General features: G+C 57.4%; 2 protein-coding genes across 10 annotated transcripts in view; one reads left to right on the top strand and one right to left on the bottom strand.

The window, feature by feature from the left end:
• Positions 1-11,242, top strand: part of Samd11 (sterile alpha motif domain containing 11) — an 18,665-nt gene extending 7,423 nt beyond the window's left edge. For 6 of the 9 annotated variants that reach the window (XM_076861486.2, XM_076861483.2, XM_076861479.2 and 3 more), the window contains exons 5-14: positions 2,601-2,725; positions 5,686-5,784; positions 6,020-6,154; positions 7,876-8,038; positions 8,947-9,062; positions 9,234-9,312; positions 9,387-9,895; positions 10,088-10,212; positions 10,445-10,555; positions 10,645-11,242. In XM_076861486.2, coding sequence (XP_076717601.1) covers positions 2,601-2,725; positions 5,686-5,784; positions 6,020-6,154; positions 7,876-8,038; positions 8,947-9,062; positions 9,234-9,312; positions 9,387-9,895; positions 10,088-10,212; positions 10,445-10,555; positions 10,645-10,890 — 1,708 coding nt within the window. In that variant the 3' untranslated portion in view covers positions 10,891-11,242. The remainder of the gene's footprint in view (positions 1-2,600; positions 2,726-5,685; positions 5,785-6,019; positions 6,155-7,875; positions 8,039-8,946; positions 9,063-9,233; positions 9,313-9,386; positions 9,896-10,087; positions 10,213-10,444; positions 10,556-10,644) is intronic. The other 3 variants (XM_076861481.2, XM_076861480.2, XM_076861482.2) reach the window with 3 other exon arrangements.
• Noc2l (NOC2 like nucleolar associated transcriptional repressor) lies at positions 11,025-21,605 on the bottom strand. Its single transcript, XM_077109798.1, has 16 exons — positions 21,496-21,605; positions 20,571-20,688; positions 20,403-20,493; positions 18,976-19,054; positions 18,732-18,842; positions 18,107-18,220; positions 17,238-17,426; positions 16,926-17,065; positions 16,197-16,308; positions 14,547-14,660; positions 14,123-14,224; positions 12,933-13,076; positions 12,700-12,813; positions 12,018-12,153; positions 11,663-11,755; positions 11,025-11,407 (listed from the first exon to the last, which is right to left on the bottom strand). The coding sequence occupies exons 1-16, from the start codon at positions 21,523-21,525 to the stop codon at positions 11,301-11,303; spliced, it is 1,794 nt and encodes a 597-aa protein (XP_076965913.1). The 5' UTR covers positions 21,526-21,605; the 3' UTR covers positions 11,025-11,300.

The raw sequence follows: 21,605 nt of genomic DNA, 5'->3' as shown, positions 1-21,605 counted from the left end.
CCTGATGGGGAGCAGTGGGCACCAAGGGCAGGGAAAGCCTCTGTGACTCCAGCTGTGGGTGCCTGGCCTCCCCAGCCCAGCTGCAGGACGGCAGCTTGTCCTGGATCTCTGCCAGAGGTGTCTTTATTTATGTCTTCAAGAACGTCTGGATCCTGGAGCCGAATTACAATAAAAACATCTTTAAACTTATTTCCACCTCATTTTGGAGTTGCCAGCTCAACTGATCATTTTTATGAACCGTCATGAACATTGATGACATTTTATGAGCCTTTTACTCTGGACGCTACAGGATAAATTTGCCAGCAAGGCCTGCAGGGAAACCCAATGGCTGTGCCTCCCCTCCAGACCTGCACCTCCTTGGGGTACACCTGGCCTTGGGGTGCGGGGAGGCCCCAGGAGTCCCATGCTGAGCTCTCACCAGTACTGGCTGCTGCAGCCTGGGCCTTGCATTAGTGGAGACCCTGGTCCCACAGAGGATCCAGAGGGGCAAGGATGACTTTCTGGATTTCATTAAAGGGAAGGTTACAGTCTGGAGAAGAGCACACCCCAGAGGACTAACAGCCCATCATATCCCGTCTGCTAGCAGCCCCCAGTGTCTGGACAAGGAGGGCTGTGGACCGCCAGCTGCCTCACACTGGGTCACCAACTGTCTTTGTCCCATCCCAACTGTCTGTCCGTCCCCATTCGTCTGTCACTGGTCTGCCTCTTGCATCTGTCTGTCCTCTTCGTCCTTCTGACCAATCCTGCTGGGGATGCCTGCTGCTGGCTGCAGGTAGAGGCCCAGGGCCCCTCTGCCCTGTGATGCCCCTGCAGCATTGCTTGCCAGAGGGCCTGCTAGGTCCCTGACCTTCCAGGGCCCCCAGCTGGTGAAGGCTACATGAGAGAGTTGGGGTGGGGAGGCCCTCAGGGGGAGTCGGTCTCGCCCTCTCGTGGCCTCCTCACAACCCTCCCTGCAGTCTTCCTGACCCTGCCTCAGTCTCCCCACGTGCCACAGCAGCCTGCTGAGGCCTTGCCTGTGTGTAGTGGCCCCAAACTGTGAAGACAGGTGCTCTCAACTCTCCAGCCTGTGTGTGAGTCTCTTGGCATTTTTTTTTTTTTAATGAACCCAGCATAATTTGTTCAGTGAGTAACTGAGTGACCAGAACAGGTGTTCAGGACTGGCCCATCTTGGGACTTGAGGAATGAACCCCCAAGGCAGGGACTTGGGTGTGGAATGCAAGGGCAGGTCCTGTCTAGCCAAGGGTTGCCCCCATGGGCCTGCACCTCGAGAGCCCGGGTAACCCCCAAGTGAGACAGAGCCGATAGCCGTCACTGAGGCTGGTCCCAGATGCAGGTGCTGCTGGGGGTCCAGGCCAGGGCTCACAGGAAATCGCTGTGCTCACCTCTCCAGTCCCTGGAAGCAGGAAGTGTCCGGTGCACTGTGGGGAGAAGCTCCATGGCAGCTGCAGCCCTGTACCCGGCCAGCCCAGGCCCTTTCCCCATGCTGAGGACAGCAGTTCTGTCCAACACCCCACATCAGTGAGGATGATGGGGGATGAGCCTCGGGAGATTAATCCCATAAAGTACTTACTCCCCACCTGCCTCCCGCCTTCACGGGGGTGGGGGAGAACCTACATCTGGGTCTCTTAGGGGCTCTGGGGCGGCCCCGGGGTATCTGGTGCTGAAACTGATCTGCTTAGGGCCTGGCCTGGATTAGCCTGGCTCCTGCCAGCCCGGGCTGGGGGCTATTTAATAAGGTTCAGGGTCGGTTCCTAGGTCACTGTGAGGAGGCTCTGCTAGTGTCAGTGCTGCTGAAGAGGCTGCTCCACCACAGGTGGGCCGGGAGGGCATCGCTGGGCACTGGGCTTCCCTGCCCCTGCTCTGGCTGGCCTTGACTTCCTGTCCCCTCCTTCTCTGTTGATGATGGGGTTGCTCACCTAACCCCAGGGGTGCCCCACTTTCTCCTCCCTCTTCTCTCTGGGGCTGTGGGTGAGGGCTCAGCAGGAGGGAGAAGGGACAAAGAATCACATGCAGGGTGATTCCAAGGCCAGGCCTGGGTGCACCCTGGGGATCACAGGTGTCCTGAGCCGGCCAGTGCATCTCCTGGTGTCACAGGTACCCTGCCAGGGCAGAGTCTTTTTACCTACAGGACTTTGGTCTGAAACTCAGTTTCCTTATTTGGAGAAATGAGGGCCCCGAGAGGGTGTTGCAAGTTTTAACCAAAGTGGCACGTGCCAGGTGCTTGCTTCAGAGCTGGCAGCACATGGGTGGCAGTGTGCCCTCTATGTGCCTGTCCTGTGAGACAGCAGGCCGTCCTGTCCTCCCTCGGAGGCAGGGAGCCGAGCACAGCTGCCTCTCTGGAGAGAGGAAGGTGGGAGGGGCTGCTCTGGCTCTGCACAGACCAGCCGGGTGCTGTAGTGGGGTCTAGGTGCCATGTCTCTGCTTTCTCTTGGCCTGCCTGGTGAGTGTGCTTAGGTGTGGCATCCCAGGCCCACAGAGGTATGCACACACATCACCACGCTCAGTGTACGCTGTCCTCAGCCCCAAGCACCCTGTACTCATGCTCATCGGGTCGCACTGCCAAGGCTCATGGCTCCATCCTCTGTCTTGCTCTGCTGCAGCCAGGACAGTGACCTTCCCACACTCATATCCAGTGTGCACCGAAGCCGCCACCTCGTTATGCCCGAGCACCAGAGCCGCTGTGAATTCCAGAGAGGCAGTGTGGAGGTTGGCTTGGGACCCACAGGTGAGGAGGCCCATGCGTCCTGAGGGCGATGATGGGGCTGCCAGGGCCACAGCAGCTCTGCCTAGGGACAGCCACCCTCCCTGTGTCTGTTCAGCAGCTCTGGAAGTCTTGGCGGGCAGCCAGGGAGGCCAGCGGAGGAGGCGGGAGGTGTGAGGCCGGCTGTCCCCTGGGGCTCCATGTGATGGTAATTGTGTTAATCCCAGCCAGTCAGGCAGACTGGCGGCAGAGGGCGGCTCCAGTGTGGCTGCTGCTGGGGTGGGCTTGGAGTTTCCAGGCCAGCCACCCCCTCCTCACAAGACAGGCACAGGCCAAGACCTTCCAGAGCTCAGAAACAATGCCCACCTCCCACCAAACCCACAGGGCACTCTGGCCTTGTCCTGCTTCTCAGGGTTCCTGGGAGGGAAAGGGCCCATGCCTGCAGCCTGGACCTCTTCAGGTTGGCCAAGAGGGCGCTGGCCAGGAGCTTCCAGGGCCACCAAGGAGATCAGGTTCCTGGAGGCAACAGGGACTCAGAGGGAGAGCGCAGCTTGGGGACCAAGGCAGTCTCCCAAGGAGCAGGTCATGAGGGGTGGCAAGATGCCACCGCTGCGAGTGGGCACAACTCGACCTCAGGGGCCTTGTCACATGGACCCTGGACAGGGCTGTTTCTGACAATGGCTACTGCTCTGGGAAAGCAGGGTGGGCATCACCCACCACCCTGGATACTCCCAACAGAGACCCATGAGCCAGAAGGCCCTTGTGGAGGGGGGTGGGGGTTGCTTCTGGAGCTGCTTTGGAGGTGGCTGAGCAAGAGGCTGATAAAATCTAATTGCCCCATCGATCGGGCGGAGCCGAGGGAGCCCCTCAGTGATTGAGACGTTCTGAGGCAGCAGGCCCTCCCCTGCCTATGTACAGCCTCCTCAGGTCCACAGACCTGCAGGTGCCCTGTGTGTCTCCTGCAGGGCTTACTCACCCCGCCAGGTAGCCCTCCACACTCTGCAGTGAGGGCAGGTCACATGCTGTGCACAGCTGCCCGGATGCTGTGTGTGTGTGGATGCTGTGTGCGCGCGCGCGCACCTGCCAAGTCTGCAGCTCCCCGTGGGCTTCCTCTGGGCCCTGCAGGGGTCGTTACCTGTCACCACTCTTCTTCCTTCCTGTGGCTCAAGGGGGTGTCCCTGGAGCCACAGCTTCCTGGGCCCTGGACAGGAAGGATCCCAGAGGACTGAGGAGCTCAGCGCAGGTCTTGTGACTTTGTGGTCCACCCCTGGTACGTGTGTCTGCCTCCTGTCACTGCCTACATCAGGTGTGACTCTGAGCTCACGCAGTCTCCTCAAGGCAGCTACAAGGCTGGGTCTCACTGCGGGGCACTCCAACCCCAGTATCAGCTCCCCCAAGCTGTGACTCTCAAGCTCCCCAGGAGCAGAGAAGCCCAGCAAGGAGGCGGGAGTTGCCACTGTTGAAACAGGGAACAGACTGCAGAGGTTACCCTTGCTGACCCCTGAGCATGTACAGGGAGCAGGAGATGGGCAGCAGTTGTGGAGAGAGGCTGCAAGACCCACTCCCTGCCTGGTGCGCTCAGGGTGCCCTCCTGCTTGCTGGACTCTGACATGCAGCTCATGATGCCCATGTGCACCTGAGTGCCCTCCATCTGTCCTACAGGGTCTGTCTGACCTGACCCCTCATGCAGGCAGTGGGGACTGTCCCCCGTCTTTGGGGCAGGGCCTGGGGCCAGCCAGCTAGACCAGTGGCCGTGAGGTGGCTGAGATCAATAAGTTATTAGCACCATTCTGTCAGCTGTAATGTGGAGATTGATCGGTGCTCTTGCTGCCGCTGCACTTCCCTAGCCTGATAAAAATGACAGATTAAAGGAATAAGGAAAAGGAATTAGGCTCCTGAGCTGACAGCAGGGCTTCCTGGGGGCACAGGTTTGGGACCCCCAAGTACCAAGGTGTCATGAAAGGCTTGAGTTACACAAGGAGCAGCCCCTCATCCCCGCCACCCTGGGTCTTGTGAGGGGGAAGAGATGCCCAAGGCCACAGGGTCTGACCTGGAGGCCAGGGTGATGACATGCTATCAGCAGGCCCCTGATGTCAGGGTCCGAAGGAGGAAGCAGAGCTTGGGGGTGCAGGGACAGGTTTGGAGATGGGCCTATAGATGTGTGTGGCTTTTATTTTTATTTAATTTTTATGGTACTGGGGATTGAACCCAGGGCTTCTTACATGTGAGGCAAGCACTCTACCAACTGAGCTATGTCCCCAGCCCTGTGTGTAGCTTTTGATGTGGAGATGTGATCTCTAGAGGGGATAGTATAGGGATAGGCAGACCAGGAGCAAGGCACATAGGGTCTGTGTAGGGCAGGTGAGCTGTCCAGGGGTGGCCTTTGGAGCACAGAGCCTGGCTGGGCAGGTATGTGCTTGCCAAGGCTAAGTGCAGCAAAGAGGAGGGTCTTGGCTGTTGGTGCAGAGAGGAGGGCCCCCCTGAGCACACCCCTTGTGTGGGGAGTGACACGTGCCTTCCTGACTGACTCTGCTCCCCAGCACCTGCATAGCCCGCCCCAGCCCTGCTCAGAAAGGGAAGGTAGTTCTGCTCTCCAGGAGAAGCTGAGGTGGGCTCATCAGCACACATGGGAATGGACTGGCTGGTCAGGGGCAGCAAGAGGCCCGTGGGGACACAGTCACAGTCACGTGTGGCACCCATCACTTCTATTCAAATGCAGCCTGGGGCCCAGGGTCAGGGCTGCCCTGTTTCCTTGCCTTGCTCCATACCTGTCATGATGTCCTCCGGCCAGCTGGGCTCACCAGGTGGAAGCCTGGGACCCAGGGCTGGCAAGGCCTTGCCCACCAGAACCAAGGATGCTCCTGAGTGGAGGGGACTGGGGCTCACTAGACTGAGCTGGGGCAGGGGTGGGTCTTCCCCACCTGGTCTTCCCTGCATCCTCCTCCGTCCCTGAGACTGGGTGTGGCTCACTCCACCCTCTGCAGGTGGCTTGCTAGGCAAGAGACTGGGCTGCTCCCCTGTCACCAGTGACTGCTCTTCAGCGAAGAAGGCCCGAAGCGAGTCTGAGTCTGAGTACCCTCCAGGTGGGAGCCCAACCCAGGGAGGAGGGACAGGTCACTGGAGGAGGAAGCCGTAACTGGGTGCTTGGAAGTGTTGTTAGACCTTCCAAAAGGGGAAGGTGTGCTCAGAGGAGGGACTTGGGTTTCGCAGCAGGGGTGGAAGGTCTTAGGCTTAGGGTGAGGTGTGCCTTCCCAATTGCCTCTCCGCCTTGGTAGTATTTCAAGGAAAATCCCTTCCCTCTGTGCTACCCCAACGCAGAGACTCTGCTGCTGCCAGAGCTGCGACCCAGCATGGCGCCTGAGGACCACTACCGCCGGCTGGTTTCCGCTCTCAGTGAGGCTGGCAGCTTCGAGGAACCACAGCGTCTCTACCACCTGGGCCTCCCCAGCCATGGTATGTGCCCTCCCCACCTGCCCCCCCACCTGTGTACACTCTCAGTTGCCTCTCCACCCCAGAAGAGGGTGTTGGCTGCTGACATCAAGACCAGGACTGGATCTGTCAGTGACCCCCAGCCCTTTGTGGGTAGGCGATGAGGCCGGGCTGCCCCAGGTCTTGTTCCAAGTCCCCACTTTCCATCACACTCTCAGGATGCCCTCCTGGCATGCACACAGCTTACTCAGGGGTGAGCCCCAGTGAGAGGGTGGGGTAGGGCTTGAGTCAGCCTACCTGCCCCCTATCCAGGAGACCCTGTGCTCTGTGCCCATTCTCCTGACTCCCACAGCAGTTGGTGCACAAATTTAAGTCAGTGGATGCTGACCTGTGGTCACATTGAAATAGTGCCAGATCCTTGTCCTGCATGGGGGGCAAGCATCCCAGAAAGACAGGACTAAGAGGCAGCTGTGTTTGGCCACCATGGCCTCCTGGATGCCAAGAGAGGCCCAGCTGGAGGCTGGGATGAGGCTCTTGCCCCTCTCCACTCACTGGGTCTGCTCTGTCCCTTGTGGTCATAGCCCAGGGAGCAGTCAGATACCGGTCCAGCTGCACTCTAACCTCACAGGCTAGGCTCCTGCTAGGTGAACTTGGCTTTTATGGTAGGAGGTGGATGGGGTGCGGTGAAGGGGCAGGATTTCCTCTCCTTGCACAAGGCACTGTCCCCCAGGGCGGCTTAGCCACCAAGAGTCTGAATAATTCACCAAATGTTAATAATTTAAAAATCTTCCCTTTTAATTGCTTTCCCTGCCCTGCCTGGGGCCGGCTCTGCTGGCCTATGTGGGGGAGGGATCGTGGTCGCGGCCCCAGGGAGCTGCTGTCAATCACTGTGCGCACCGCCCAGCCTAGGAGCCGGCTGCAAATAGCTGCCACCGCGGGCTGGAGGGCGGGGGTGCGGGCCCCGCTGGGATCGACGCGGGCGGCCGCGCCGGCTAGGCTCTGCGGGCTGGCACCCAGCCCAGGGCAGACCCACCTCCGCTTTTCGGGTAATTAATTTATAAACAGAGGCGGCGGCTCAGCGGCAAAGCTACCCAAAGGGGGGGTGGCGGGGACTCGGAGGCCGGGCCCTGGGCAGGAGCACAGTGCATCAAACCAGTGCACGTCCCAGCGTCCAGAGATTGTGGCCAGTGTGCCCGCAAGGACATGTATGCATGGGCCTGGTGTGGTCTTGCTGGATGCTGACCGTATGCAACCACTGCTGGATGACTGATGTGGACGGATGTTGGCCTATGCTGGTGTGGCCACGTGTACAGGTTCAGTTTCCTGCCTCCCATCTAGGAGGCGGTCACCTGGTGGAGTCTGGAGACCCACTCCTAGACTTGTCACAGTGACCTCCAGGAACTGGTCTATGCTCTCATGGATCTGTGCAGTCCCTCCCCTCAAGGCTCCAGCCTCAGGTTCCACAGCCTTGCATACCAGCACTGGGCTTTCCTCCCACCTCACGTTCCTTCCAGAGCCTCCTGCAAATTTGTCTCCCCTGCCCTGGGGCTGCTCCTCCTGCCCCAGTGACCGACATCAGGGCTGACACACAGCAGGGATGGTGTGGAAGTGGGCCCCTGGCTCCCTTTCTCCTGGGCTCCCGTGGGCCAGTGTCCTGTGCTCACTAGGATAAGGGGAGAAGTCCAGGGAAAGCTGGGCCTCAGGGTCGCTGCTGTTGCCCATCCCCTACCCCCCGCACCCCCCAGATCTCCTGAGGGTCCGGCAGGAGGTAACAGCTGCAGCTTTGAGGAGCCCCAGTGGCCTGGAAGTTCACCTGCCCTCATCCACAGCAGGTCAGCGCCGGAAGCAGGGCCTGGCTCAGCACCGGGAGAACACGGCTCCAGCTGTTGCCCCGTCCTTCTCAGAGAGGTACTGGGGCTTGGTATCTGACTTCTGCAAGCCCCATAGCCTGAACCTTCCACCCACTTACTCCTCCCCGATTGCAGCTGCACAGTCATGTGGGTATTGCCTGCTTTGGGTTTAGGGTCTGTTGGGCAAAAAGTTCCTGAGGCCGGCTGAGCTGGGCAGAGGCCCAGGAAACGGGGCAGTATGTACCTGGGTGCCAACAACCCTGGGCAGGAATGTGAAGGGTCACTCTTGTTTCTTTGTTGAGCAATTGGGAACCAGCAAAATCCAGGTGCCCCTGGGACAGTGAGGGGGGTGAGGTTGGGGGAGCAGAAGGCAGAGCGGCTGGAAGTCTGGAAACCCAGCCCAAAGTAAGTCGGGAGGGGTCGGCCAGAGGACTAGAACCGGGGGAGGAGGGAAGCCCGCTTCGCCAGTTCAGACACTAGCGGTCTGGGGAGACGGCCTCCTGGGCGGGCGGGGACAGGGGGCGACCTGTAGAGAGCAGGGAGGCGCTCAGGGATGGGGCCCCGCAGCGGGCCGTCTCCAGCCGGGCGCACCCCCCCCACCCCCCACCGCCGAGCGCGGCGTCTGCAGCTGTCGCCGCCTCCGGATTGCGGCTAATTACGCTTCGTGCCCCCGGCAGCGCGGGGCCGCTATGGGGAGGAGGAGGGGAGGATGGGCCCCGCGCGGTAATTACCGCTGCAGTCGCCACGGCCCGCCGGGTCAGCGCCTCCTCGGAGATTAATTGGCGCCGCCGGCGGGGGCGAGAGCGGGGGCAGCGCTCGACCCAGAGCCATAACGAGCGGCACATCGACCGCCCGCAGGGCTAGCAATTAGCGGCGATGGGGATGCGCTTGGAGGAGGTTACGGGAATCCGGGGCGCGGAGGGGGCCAGGCAAGCCACGCACGCCCCTCAGTCCTGCCTTTCGCAGGGAGCTGTCGCAGCCGCCCCCTTTGCTGTCGCCCCAGAATGCCCCCCACATCGCCCTGGGCTCCCATCTCAGGCCCCCTTTCTTGGGGGTGCCATCGGCTCTGTGCCAGACTCCAGGTAAGGAATAGGCAGGTGTGCACGTCTTTTATGTCCTATGGGCACGCTCCTTGAAACTAGTCCTGTAAGGACGCCCATTAATGTCGAGGACCGACCAAGGTGGTACAGAGGGCCAATTCATCAGGCCAGCACCATTTGACCACTTGGCCCCGGTCTGTCCCTTTTCCCCAGGGTACAGCTTCCTGCCCCCCGCCCAGGCGGAGATGCTCGCCCGGCAGCAGGAGCTCCTGCGTAAACAGAACTTGGCCCGGTAGGAGCGGCCAAAGCCGGGAGGGGAGGTGGGTGGCACTAGCGCTCAAGCTGATCCTACTACTCCTGGCCTAGGCTAGAGATGTCCGCGGAGCTGCTTCGCCAGAAAGAGCTGGAGAACACACACCGGCCACAGCTGCTGGCGCCTGAAGCAGCCCTGCGTGCCCCAGACAGCACAGAGGAGCTGCAGAGGCGCGGGGCCATGCTGGTGCTGAAACATAGCTCCGCGCCGCTTCTGGCCCTGCCTTCACAGGGTGTCTCTGGTCCGGAGCCTCCAACCTCGCCCCGGGAACCTGCTGGCAGAGCACCGCGCAAGGGGGGCCCTAGTTCTGCCTCAGTTCGGCCCAGCGAATCCAAGAAGACAACAGCATCTGGGCTCTGGGCTCAAGATCTCTCAGAAGAGCCCCCCAAGGACTCAGATGGAGAGGACCTGGAGATAGCACCGACAGGGGGCCGGGGCTCCACCCCAGGTCAAGCCCTAGGAGGGATCAGCACTGAGGGAAAGGGGCTTCTTTCAGGGTCCACCCTGCCCCCTCCACTGTCCCTGGGCTTCCCCTACTCGGTCAGCCCATACTTCCACACAGGTGGGTGTGGAGACCCAGGCCAGCCACCCTTGGAGGTCTTGCACGGGGAGGGGGTGCAGGGCCTCCACAGGCAGAAAAATCTTAAGTCATGGATTGCATGTCTCTAAGCAACTAAGGCAAGCAAAGGTCAGCAGACCGGTGGGGATATGGGATGGGATGGACAAAGCCCTAGTGACACCCACTCACACCTAGGCACCGTGGGGGAACTCTTCGCTGACGGGGAGGCGGCCACATCCCCTGAGGACGTCAGCAAGTGGACTGTGGATGATGTCTGCAGCTTCATTGGGGGCCTGTCTGGCTGTGGGGAGTATGCTCCGGTGAGGCAGAGCTGTCCTGGGCGCACAGCGGGCCTGTCACTTGCCCTCCTCTCCCTTCCCTACACCCCTCAGCCCCACCTGCTCCTGCCTCATGCTGGCCCCTGCCCAAAGCCAAAGGGGATTCCTTCATTTGACCACTTCCTGAAAGCTACACAACCTGCTTACTCTCCCTGGCTGCTCTCTGGGCCTTTGCTGGGCCGGACTGATAGGCCTGACCCTATCCCTGCTCTAGGTGTTCAGAGAACAAGGAATTGATGGGGAGACCTTGCCCCTGCTGACAGAGGAGCACCTGCTGACGACTATGGGGCTGAAGCTGGGGCCTGCCCTCAAGATCCGGGCTCAGGTAAGCATGGACAGTGGGCAGAGGGCATGAAGGCTCTTTGAAATCACCCAATGTCCTTGGCAGGCACCCATCCAGGCTTTTCTTTATAGGTGGCCAAGCGCCTGGGCCGAGTTTTCTACATGGCCAGCTTCCCTGTGGCTCTGCCGCTTCAGCCGCCAACCCTGCAGGCTCCTGAACAGGAGCTTACCTCCAGAGAGCAGCCCCTGTCCCCACCAACAGCCAACTCCCCCTATGGGGGGAGCCATCCACCCACTAGCCGAGCCTCACCCAAGCCAGAGAATGGAACAGCAGCAATACTCCCAGGGGCCCCAGATGCCACCCAGTCTCTGTGTTGAGTTGGCCAGCAGGCTGCCCACAGTCCCAGCACAGGATGCAGTGGTCCCTCCCCCACAGCTTTCTCCCTTTCAGTTTTGGATGCAAAAACACCAAGAATTTTTAAAAGGAAAAAATGTGACTTAAAAGGACTGAATGAGTTTTCAAAGACTTTCTGGGAGTGAATGTAGGTCCATAGACAAACCAAAGACAAAGGAGTAGAGGAGCCAGGGAGCCACCTCTCTGGAGCAGGCTGCTGTGACCTGCAGCAGGACCAGCCTCCTGCATAGGGCTAGCTCTTGCTGCCCAGGTCAGCACAGCTCTTGGTTCATCTGGTCTGTCGTGCTGTGACAATAAAGCCCTGTCCACTGTCTACTGCCCTCCTGCTGCACAGACACTGGCCTCAGGGCCTTTGGGGCACTGCAGGAGACCCTTAGTCCTCCTCGGAAAGCTGCAGATCCTCTAGCTCATCCTGGGGCCCCTGGGCCAGCTGCCACAGCTCACCAGGGTCCAGCCCCGCCTCTGCGTCTGGGCCTCCATCTGCAAGGAGAGAAAAGGCCACATAAATTCTGCTTATCGGGAGGAAGCCAGTCTTGGAGGTTAATCATCACTAATTAATCACAGCATTAATTAATTAATTTATTGGTGCATTATAAGCTGGCTGCTAGAGCCCATGAGAACAGAGCAGCTGGCTGAGCACCCCAGGGAGGAGTGGGCCGGGCTTGGGCTGCCCTCCCATGGCTCTGTTGCCAGATGGGATTAAGGACCAGATCCCTTGCCCCAAGAACCACTCACCTTCTGAGTTGCTGCTATCTTCCTCATCCTGGTAGTCGTTATCATCTTCTTCCACTTTGAGCCCCTGCCGAGTTCTCAGGGACCCAGGTGTTTCTGTGAACCGAGAAGAGTTCATGATGAGCCCCCCCACCCAGCGACCACCAGCAGAGGTCCACAGGAGGGTAAGCCACAAGCAAGAGGACCACCCTTCTCTCCACTTGCAGGTGGAAGACCAAACAGAGTAGTTAGGAGTAGGGATGCTTAGCAATCAGCACAGAAAACACTGAGGTGGGGACCCCTCTGGCTGTGAGGTCCCATGGCCATCCACACCCTCCCCATCTCCAGGAGCACATGCTACAGCAGGGGCAGCCCCCACCTCTCTCCCAAAAGTCTGTGGTCTCCTCATCCTCAGTACTGTCCAGGTCGAAGAGGTCTTTAAATTCCTTCCTGTCCTCATCCTTCCTGTCCTCTATCTTCCGCCGTTTGATCTCTGGGAAGTTCAGATCTTCTAGCTGGAATAATCAGAACCAGAGGAGTAGGTAGGCATGGGCAGGGGGTTCAGAGAGGCCAACACTATTTCCCTCATAAGCCTCCAGCAGCCCTCAGGAGCACCCTGCTTGGCCACTTGCTACTTGGTAACCTTTCTGCTCCCACATCCGTAGCATCCCTCCCAGGACAGCCAGCACCTTGGTGGCATGCTACTCCAAGAAGCAGTCTCTCAAGTCACCCCAACTCATAGCCACAGCCATGCCCAGAGTCAAAAGCTAAAGCCCTTCTACCTGCCTTCCTGGGGTCCACAGGCTGGCCTGTGTGACAAGTACGTGTAGCCACTCCATTCCCCCCAAGGCCCCTACCCTTGGGAGATGCCTGGTTGTGACAACTCCTGACACTACCCCATAGGATCACCACCTCCTCAAACAGCCATAGTCCTCCCATGCCCCACCCACACCACCACCAAAGTCATCCCCATCAAATCTCTGCTTGGTCCTAAAAGTCATGCCGATGTGCAAGATCTGAATCTAGCTGACCCACCCACTCCCTTGGCACCCCAGATGTACCCGCTCTTTGCCACTGATCTCCAGCTGTATCTCGCGGTCCCTCAGCTTCCGCCAGTGGCTATAGTACCTGGTGAGTGGGGTCCCCTCTTCTCGGGCCTGCTTCTCCCAAGCATCCTAGGGGTGGGGCAGTTCAGAGTCATGTCCCGCTATGGGCAAACCTCAAACCCAGCCATTCCCTGACGAGTGCCCTCAAGCAGCACCACCCCCGCTCCAGATACCAGTTCCCTACTGACCACTGCAAGCTGGTCAGAGACACCAAAAGAGACCCTCTGGCGGTGACTGCGGATGTGCTCTGCATTCTCCTGCACCTTTTCCAACAACTGGCGCATCTGCCGGCAGTAGTTGGCCACCTTGCACTCCCGGAGGAAGGACTTGAGCTGCAGAAGTGGGGGGGGGGGGGATCAACCCAGCAGGCAGACAGGCTACCCTGCACCCCAAAGGAAGTCCAGGGCCCATCAAAACCTCATGGCGACTCCAGGGAGGTCCAGAGCCCAAGTGCACACAAGTGGACAGTGGGCCACAGATGAAATCAGGCTGCTCTCCAGCCTGCCCATCTCTGTAAATAAAGCTCTTCTGGCAACAGCTGCACTCATTCCCTCACATGCAATGGGCTTTCTGTGGCTGCTTTTGTACTGTGGCCAAAGGCCAGTAGCCAGACTCAGAAACCATGCAACCATTAATCCAAGAACACTTATTGAAAATATCTGTTTACCCCTACTCTAGTCCCCTATCCCTGAGACCTTTGAATCCAGCAGCACAAGCTTCCTGACTGCCAGGCACTCCTATCTGGGACCCAGGCCACTGCCAAGTGCCAAAGGACAGCAAGTGACTGTGCATGTGCAGCCTTGCACGCACACACACACAACCTGTCTGGATGGGCCTCAGATGCAGCTCAGTTGTGAGCAGCAGCACTGACCCTCCCCCATGAGAGGTACAGGCCTGAGACAGGGAACAGCAGGCAGAGAGCCATACTCTCATGGGAGAAGCAGAGAGAAAACCCCACCCCAGCCCCAGGACCACACAGGAAATCAGTCAGGGACCAGCCCACCCCAGTGTAAAGACTTCTGCAGGCGGCTGGTCTGGTCCCTGGAAGGCTTAGACAGCCTTTCAATGGACCAACATGTTGCTAGGATCCATGGTGAGCCATCCAGACCTGTCCCAACCTCCTGAGTGACTGATAATCTCCTACACCCCAATGACCAGTACCACATATTGTGGTCCAAGGGGTCCAGCTGCAAGGTGGTGCCTGTGTGGAGACCATAAAGGATCAGGCTCTGCTACTAGCCCTGTGAAGCTGGGACAAAGACACCTCCTTTCCATCCCTGTGTACAAAGGGCACTGTGTCCATCAAAAGATAATCAAAGTCCATCATAAAGCAGGCCCCCAGGGGATTTGGGGAGGGAGCCAACCATTGGGTACACACCTGTAAGACAGCAGGCAGTGCCAATTCAGGGAAGGCAATACTGTGGGCCTGGCCCTGCAGGTACTCCAGCATGAGGTCATACAGCTGCTCCACTAGGCCATCCTGAGGCAGCAGGGAAGGACCAAGCTCATCAGGGGATGGGGCCCAGATGCTCAGAGTCCTCCAACTCAGGCTGATGAGTCTGCTCCAGGTCCAGGGTGGGGGCCACAAGGAAGTGTCCACAGCCTCCCAGCCACACTCAGGCTCATGGGGGATGAAACTATGAATCCACTGGTCTCCAACCCAGGGAACCAGGAAGGTCCACACCCAAACATCATAGGATGGCAGGACCCTCCCATTCACCTCAATGCCCTCTGAGGTCCTGCTGTGACCTCAATGCAGCACAGCCCTAGGCCCATCTACAGAGACTTAGAGGGCAACTCACCCGGTATGCTTTTTCCTGCAAGTTGACATTCGATAGTTTCAGGACTACAGAGAAGTTGATGGGCCTGGAGCTCATGCGGCCGGGTCGTTTGTTGAAGTCCACCTGCTGGAAAACCTACCCCAGCCCATCCCAGTGCTCAGATCTTAGCTCATAAGCCCCATCAAGATAAGGGGTGAACAGCCAGAAAGCAGCACACCCCAAAGCCTGCAGACCCCTCCAAACTCTGTTTACTTTCCAGAGATCTAGCCCCCTTTGCCTCTTCAGTGGATAGAGCAGGACCAGGAGCACTGGCCCTCCCTCAAAGTCAGGGAGGCCATAAAGACCAGTTTCAGAAGGCCAAGAAGGTGCCCTCTGTAAAGAGCCCTGCCACTTAACCTGCCCTTCCCAACATGCAGCACTGAGGCCTGGGCCTGGCACAGCTTCAACCAGTGTTACAAGGCCAAAGCCACAACAGAAGGACAGAGCACAAGAAGATGGGAGTCTTGGGAGGGACTGGCAGCTTACCACACCTCCATACACTACAGACTGTGCACCCAAGCCTTCAAAAAGGGGAGGGAGTGGGCACTGAGCCTGGCCTCTTGGCCTTGATATTCCTCCTCAATTCCTAAAAGACTCACACCCAAGCCAGGGGAGCCCAGGGTACATGCAGGAGCCTGGAGGGGGAAAGGGGCACAGAATGGAAGCCATGGAGAGAGACCTCATGCACTAGGCCAGGATGCTGTGCAGCTGAGCTGGGCTCCAGATAAAGACTGATCCCAGCAATAAACAATAAAGTAGTTCCTTCTGGGGGGAGGCCTGACTCCCAAACGGAACTGCTCTCAACATCCCTTCCTGCCCTCACATCAGGGGATAGTAGGCCCAGATGCCCTGCTCACTTCAGCCTCTGTGATCTGCCTTCTCAACCTACAGCTGGGCATGGGAGGCCCCACAAGGTGCAGCTACAATAAACCAAGGCAGGGGGGTCAGTGTGCGAGCACTGTCCAGGATGAAGGAGAAAAAGAAACCATGCCACAGCAGTGGAAGAGACTAGGGAGACACCTAGAGCCAGTTGGCAGGGTAGGAGGCCCTCAGTGGGGTGCCAAGGTAGAGAGGCCACAGCAGGGGCAGTTAGGAATCACACCTGGCTGTCACAGGGAAACAGATGTGGCTTCCACAACAGCTTCACAAAGCACAAACAGCAACCTGCCTCAGTGGAAGGGAATGGGAACAGGCATGGGTTCCCTTTCCTTGTGACCTGGAGACAGCAAGTCTTTGAACATCCTGTGGGCTAAGGCCTAATCTGACACTAACCTGCCTCCCTTAGAGCAGCACTGGTGCTCAAGTGCACATAGTGGTCTAGGCAGGGCCTTGGAAGCTCTGAAACCACAAACCTGGGTTTGAAGTCCAGCTCTCCTGCCCGCTGCAGTCCTGAGCAAATATCTCTGTGGCCAGAGTCTGTTCCCTGACTACAAACCCAGTGTCCTCAGGCTCAACCCTCAGAGCCTTAAGTGACTGACTGACACAACCAGCTTAGGAGGTAAAGTGCTGAGCAGAGTAATGTGCTCCTTGAACCCATGCAAAGCTCAGGGAAGTGATGTGGACCTCACAGCAGACTCAGGGGCAGGCAGGAGCACTGAAGTACCCTGACCCAAGACTGCAGAACCCACTCACCTCAAGGATAAAAGGCAGCACTGGGATGAAGGTGCCGGTGCTCTCTGACAGCAGTGTTAAGGCACGCACACAGTGCATGCGCAGGGGGTAGAAGCGGGCAGTAGGGACCAGCCTGGGAGGGACAAGGCAGGAAGGGACAGAGGCTGGTTAAGTCATCACTCAACACCAGTTTTGGCTACCCACTGCCTCTGAACCCCCAGGAGGGCCTTCCTGTCACTTCAGCCAGGTGAGGAGTCACAATGCCTACAGGAAGTAGCATCACATTCCCCCAAACAGAACAGGGTACCTACCACAAAACACTTTGAACTTGTACTGGTCTAAGCATCTGCTTCCTTGCTCAGCGATGGGATCAGAGGAACACCCATGCAGCTTTCATATTCACTACACTTTAACACGGGAGGGGGCTGTTCATTCCTGGCTCCCTTTCTTCCCCATTCCCTGCTTTCAGGGCTCCCTCCCCTGGACCTCCACTTTCCCTCCTAGTCTAATCGCCAAAGCTCAGGAGGATGCTTTTCAGGACAAAGATGCCCCCTCCTGGTCAGACTGGCACAAAGCACCTCACAAGAAACCAAAAAGGCCTTCACACTGTTGCTGGGCCTATTCAGCCCTCAGAGCACAAAGCACTCTGCAGCAAACTTGACTGCAAGCAGCCCTGCCCAATAGGGATTGCCAAGACCCAAAGACCCTGGACACAAGATTACTGGCCAAAAACTTGCCCGATGAACTCACTTGATGCAGCCAATGACCACCTGCGAGAGGGGATAGAGCAGAGGCTGGAGGGCTTCGCTGGAGCCAAGGGCACTCAAGACGCGGCACCACAAGTAGAGGCAGTGGACATACTGCCAGTTGTACACTGACTGGTACGTGTCCTGGTCAGAGCAGAGTTTGCCTGAGTGTCAGCACCCAGGACAGTAGCAAAGTGTGCCCCTTCCCCTGTGTGCCCACCCATCACATCCACCAAGGTGCTAGGCCTGGATTCAAGGAGGCCCCCAGGCCCTCTGCTGATCAGGCTCCCAAGTCTGGACGGATGGCTGTGTGCACCTTTTTGCCCATAGTCATGGCGCTGCGCAGGTGGATGGCGAGCTGGCGGATATAGAGGAAGGCATGCTGGTAGGAGATGCTGGGATCCAGGGCAAGCAGCTCAGTCAATGTCCGTTGCATGAAGCTGATGAGGGGCAGAGTGCCTGGAGAGGTGAACTTGCAGTTCCTCACATATGTGATATACATTTGCTGCCAGAGAGACTCCAGTCAGAGGCACCCGAAAACCCACTACCTGGCTCCAAGCCATCTGCCAACACCTAGACATTTCTCTTGGAGCTGCTGCCTCAAGCAGGAACTACAGCCAAGCCAATGGCTGCAGACCTCCTTGCACAGACCCCCAGCTCCTCAGGATTCTGATGCTACTCAGCCCCATGCATATGCCCAAGCGTATGCTTGCCAGACTTACACAGTCTAAGGTATGCAGAGAGACCCTGCAGGGAAGGTATGTGGTGAGGGGTGGGGAGTGAGTTAAGTCCTGCTGCATGCTGGGCCAGTATGAGGGTTTCAGAGGGTCCCTGCACACAGATGGGCCCCCCTAGGTCTGGAGTTGGACAGCAGGGTTTGAATGCTGGCTGTGACCTCAGACCTATTCTATTCTTCCTGTAGGAAGTTCTCAACCACTAACAAGATGTTCCCCCTTGGGGACGGTTATCTGAAGCAGAGTCGAGGTAGAGCCCAGAAGGCTGAGGGTTCCTGTGTCTGTCGGCACTCCTACATTCTTGGTGAGGAATGGGATCTAAGGACCTTAGTCTGCCCTGAGCCATGATGCCAGGGCCCAGCTAAGGGCACTGACCACAAAGGCAGCCTGTTAGACCCTCAGGCTGATTCCCAAGACAGAACCTAATGGACAGATTCAGGGCCCACACTACCTTCAGGACAGGGCTCAGGAAGATGTCCTTCTTGTGCCGGCAGACTCTAATGAGGACCAGGAAAGCCAGCACCCGCAAAGACTCCTCACCCGTGCTCCATAGAACCACCATTCTCTGAAAAGGGAAGATGTCACTGTCTGTCCCTTCCTTCTCACCCAGGAACCCTTAGAGCCAGCACATGCCTCCCCTCCCTAAGCCAAGCCAGAGGCTCCTGTGTTACTGCTGGGAGACAGCCCTTCCCAAAACACATCAGGAGAAGCTGGTAGCAAAATAGTAAGAGGCACCAAAACACAGAACACAGTATGTCATGCCCTGTAGAGGCAAGACCGTGACAACTTGCCTTTACCATTACGTGTGCATGAGAATAATGACTCCAGCTCTCAAAGCTTGTTAGGACACAGATGCCTGAGTGCAACCTTTTCTCACATCACTGAGTTATGCTGGCCTGCCTGGGTCAGGGGATGCCCTAGATGAGGTACCCAGGTGGAGGAGGGTTGGAAAGGAGCTGGCCAGAAGCCAGTGTAGGTGCAGGTGACACTTCTGCCCTGAACAGGAATGGGATGTATTTGTGGGGTGGCTGTGTGCACCACTAGCCACACCAACAGAGCGTGATGGGCCTGCTCACCTTGAGCAACATGCGACACTGCTTGGGGAAGGTTAGGTAGTAAGGCACAAGGCTGCTGATGTGCTGCAGGACAGCCGCTGACACGGTAGCTTCTGCCAGAGAGGTCACCAGCTAGGGAAGCAGAAGGGGGCTGTGAGGCACTATCTTACTGAGTCTGAGGCACAAAAAACACTGGACCACCCAATATGGCAAGGGCCCTGACTGTGATCTGGGCTTCCATGCTCCTTCCCCACAGGAACAGCACCTGCATGACTGCACTTAGGTATGCCTTGATGTCCACGCGGAGTCTCCCCCAGAGCGCACTGCTGGACGGCTGCAGCATCCTGCAGAAACCAAACACATCCCCATTCCTGCAGCTTAGACTCAAGGCTGCCTCAGTGAGTCTCAGACCATACCTTGCCCTGAGCAGACTTCCCACCTCTCTCCACAAAAAGCTGAGGGGCTTTGTGCAGCTGACAGACACAGTTGCCCACCCCCCAGTAAAGCAGCACCAGCCCTTCCCTCAGACCACCCACCCAGCCAAAGCAGAGCAACTGCCCTCTGAAATACTGAGTCCTATTCTTCCCAGAAGGGCCCAGCCACAGTTGCATCCCTCATACACCAGCCTCCTCTGGGTTCCCTTGGCCCTGTCACACCACAACCCGCAGCAGCACTCAGGACCTTTGGGCCTAACCAGGCACCACTCACTGGTGCAGACTGGTGGCTTTGGCCCCTACGCACTGGGAAGAAGACCCAACCATGCACATTCACGAACATTTTTCCCTAAAACTCTGGACCCTAAAATCTTCTGGACTGAACATCTGACAACAAAAGCCGGGTTCCTGTAAGTTTCTTGATGTTCACAGAAATCGGCTAAACACACCATGGACCAAGGGCAGGGCCCTGAGAGTTTTTCCATTCAGCTCCCTTTTGGCATCTCAGTCAGCATCAGCTGTGGATCCCCTATTGCTGCTCCCCAAGGTCCAGTTGCATGGACCACTTGTCTTGTTGCCTGCTCATCTCACTGCTTTGTCCTCCACCCTCCTCGCCTGACCCCTTCGGTCTACACTGCCTACACACACATGAACACTCTCATGCACTAGTGAAGGTATTCCTACAACCCCTCATGATGCTGACAGCCCAGTGGAGCCTTTCTGCTTTCTTTCAAAGGTGTCCTGACAGAAGTTGGATTTCCAAGCCCTGGGAAAATCTAAGATTAAAACCAAGCACACGCTGGGCACAGTGGTACACGCCTGTAATCCCAGCGTCTCAGTAGGTGAAGGCAGGAGGATCATAAGTTCAAAGCCAGCCTGAGCAATAGTAAGGCGTTAGGCAACTCAGTGAGACCCTGTCTCTAAATATAAAAATAAGGCTGGGGATGTGGCTCAGTGGTTAAGCACCCGAGTTCAACACCCAATACCAAAAAAAAAAAAAAAAAAAAAAAGAAAAAACCAAGCACACACACACACCATGCCCTCAAGAAATCCTCAGCATAGAATTTCTTTTCTGGAAGAAAAAGGCAAGGAGCAGGGCCACCCCCACTGGCAAGAATACATCCCCCCAAAGGCCTCTTTTGCTCTTCTTTCTCAGGAGCCCCCAAAGTCTGCCATGCCTCTGTCCTAGGTGGGCCAAGGCCCTGGGGACAGTGTCCTCTCTTGCAGAGCAGAGCTCTGATCACCCTATTTCTCTCACCTGCTGGAATCCTTTGGGGCCTTTCCAAACAGCAGCTTATGTAGGTATCCAAAGAGATCTCTGATGCAGAAGGTGACCAGAGCGTTGAACACTGTGAAGAAGGGACACAGATGTCACTCACAGGAGAGCACGTAAGCCAGCCTGACCCACCCTGTAGACCCTGCTCACCAGTGCTGTCTGTAACCTGAAACCTGCAGGCCTCAACACCTTCCTGGTCTCCTTGGGTGGTAGCAACAGCTGCTCTGAATGCCTGCACCACTTCATGGAACAGCTTGGGAGTGAGGTGCTGAAGAAGCAAGAGACCAATAACCCTGGGGGAGCAGGAGGTTGCACAAGACAGAGCAAGAGATAACTGACCCCAAGAACCTGCTCCTGAGAGAAAAGAGACCCTTCCCCACAACCTCAGAAATAGGGCAGAGGTAGGGGCGGGGCCACTAAGCTGTGTTCTGGCAACTAAAATGGAGACAAGTCTATAATCCTCCTGGAAAGGGAATAAGCCCAGCTCAGGAGCCCCAGGGGAAAAGGCTGAGAGTCCTGAGTTGGAGGAGCAAGCTTGCTGTCTCACCAGCCATGTGATGATGCTGCACCATGCTGTTGTACTTCCCACCTCCAGAACTGTGAGCCAAGTGAACACCTTTTCTTTCTTTTCCTTCCTTTCTTCCTCTCTCCCTCCCTCCTTCCCTTCCCTCCCCTTGCTCTTTCTTTTTTCCTAGTGCTGGGGGATTGAGCCCAGAGTCCATACATGCTAGGCAGGCACTCTATTACTGAGCTACATTCCTAGGACTAAGTATCTTTTCTTTACGAACTATCTGTTGGCATTCCACTATAAAGCAAAAGAAACTACACCAAGACACACCTAACAGATACACCCACAATGGCTTTACTTCAGGGAGCAGAGCCCCTGAGAGAAAAGCTGAACTATGACTGAAGAATCCCAACCAGGGCTTCCTAGCACTCTACACATGTGGACATTGTGTGCTGTTCAGAGAAGGGCTCTTCCCACCTGTACAGCCATGAGCACCTCAATGAGACAAGGGAGAGACTCTGGCCTGTGGTGGGGTCCAGCTGCACAGACCACACTCCTTCTTCTCACCTTTGCAGACTGCTTCCATTTCTCCACCATGGCCAGGGTCACAGGAACAGACTCATTTTTTTTCCGCTGAGGTCCTCCAGGGACTTTGTCCCCATCCTCTCCTCCGTCGT

This window comes from Callospermophilus lateralis, chromosome 7 (assembly GCF_048772815.1).
Source record: "Callospermophilus lateralis isolate mCalLat2 chromosome 7, mCalLat2.hap1, whole genome shotgun sequence".
Taxonomy (NCBI): domain Eukaryota; kingdom Metazoa; phylum Chordata; class Mammalia; order Rodentia; family Sciuridae; genus Callospermophilus; species Callospermophilus lateralis.
Note: the sequence above shows the minus strand (reverse complement) of the source record. Positions and strands in the feature narration are given on the sequence as shown.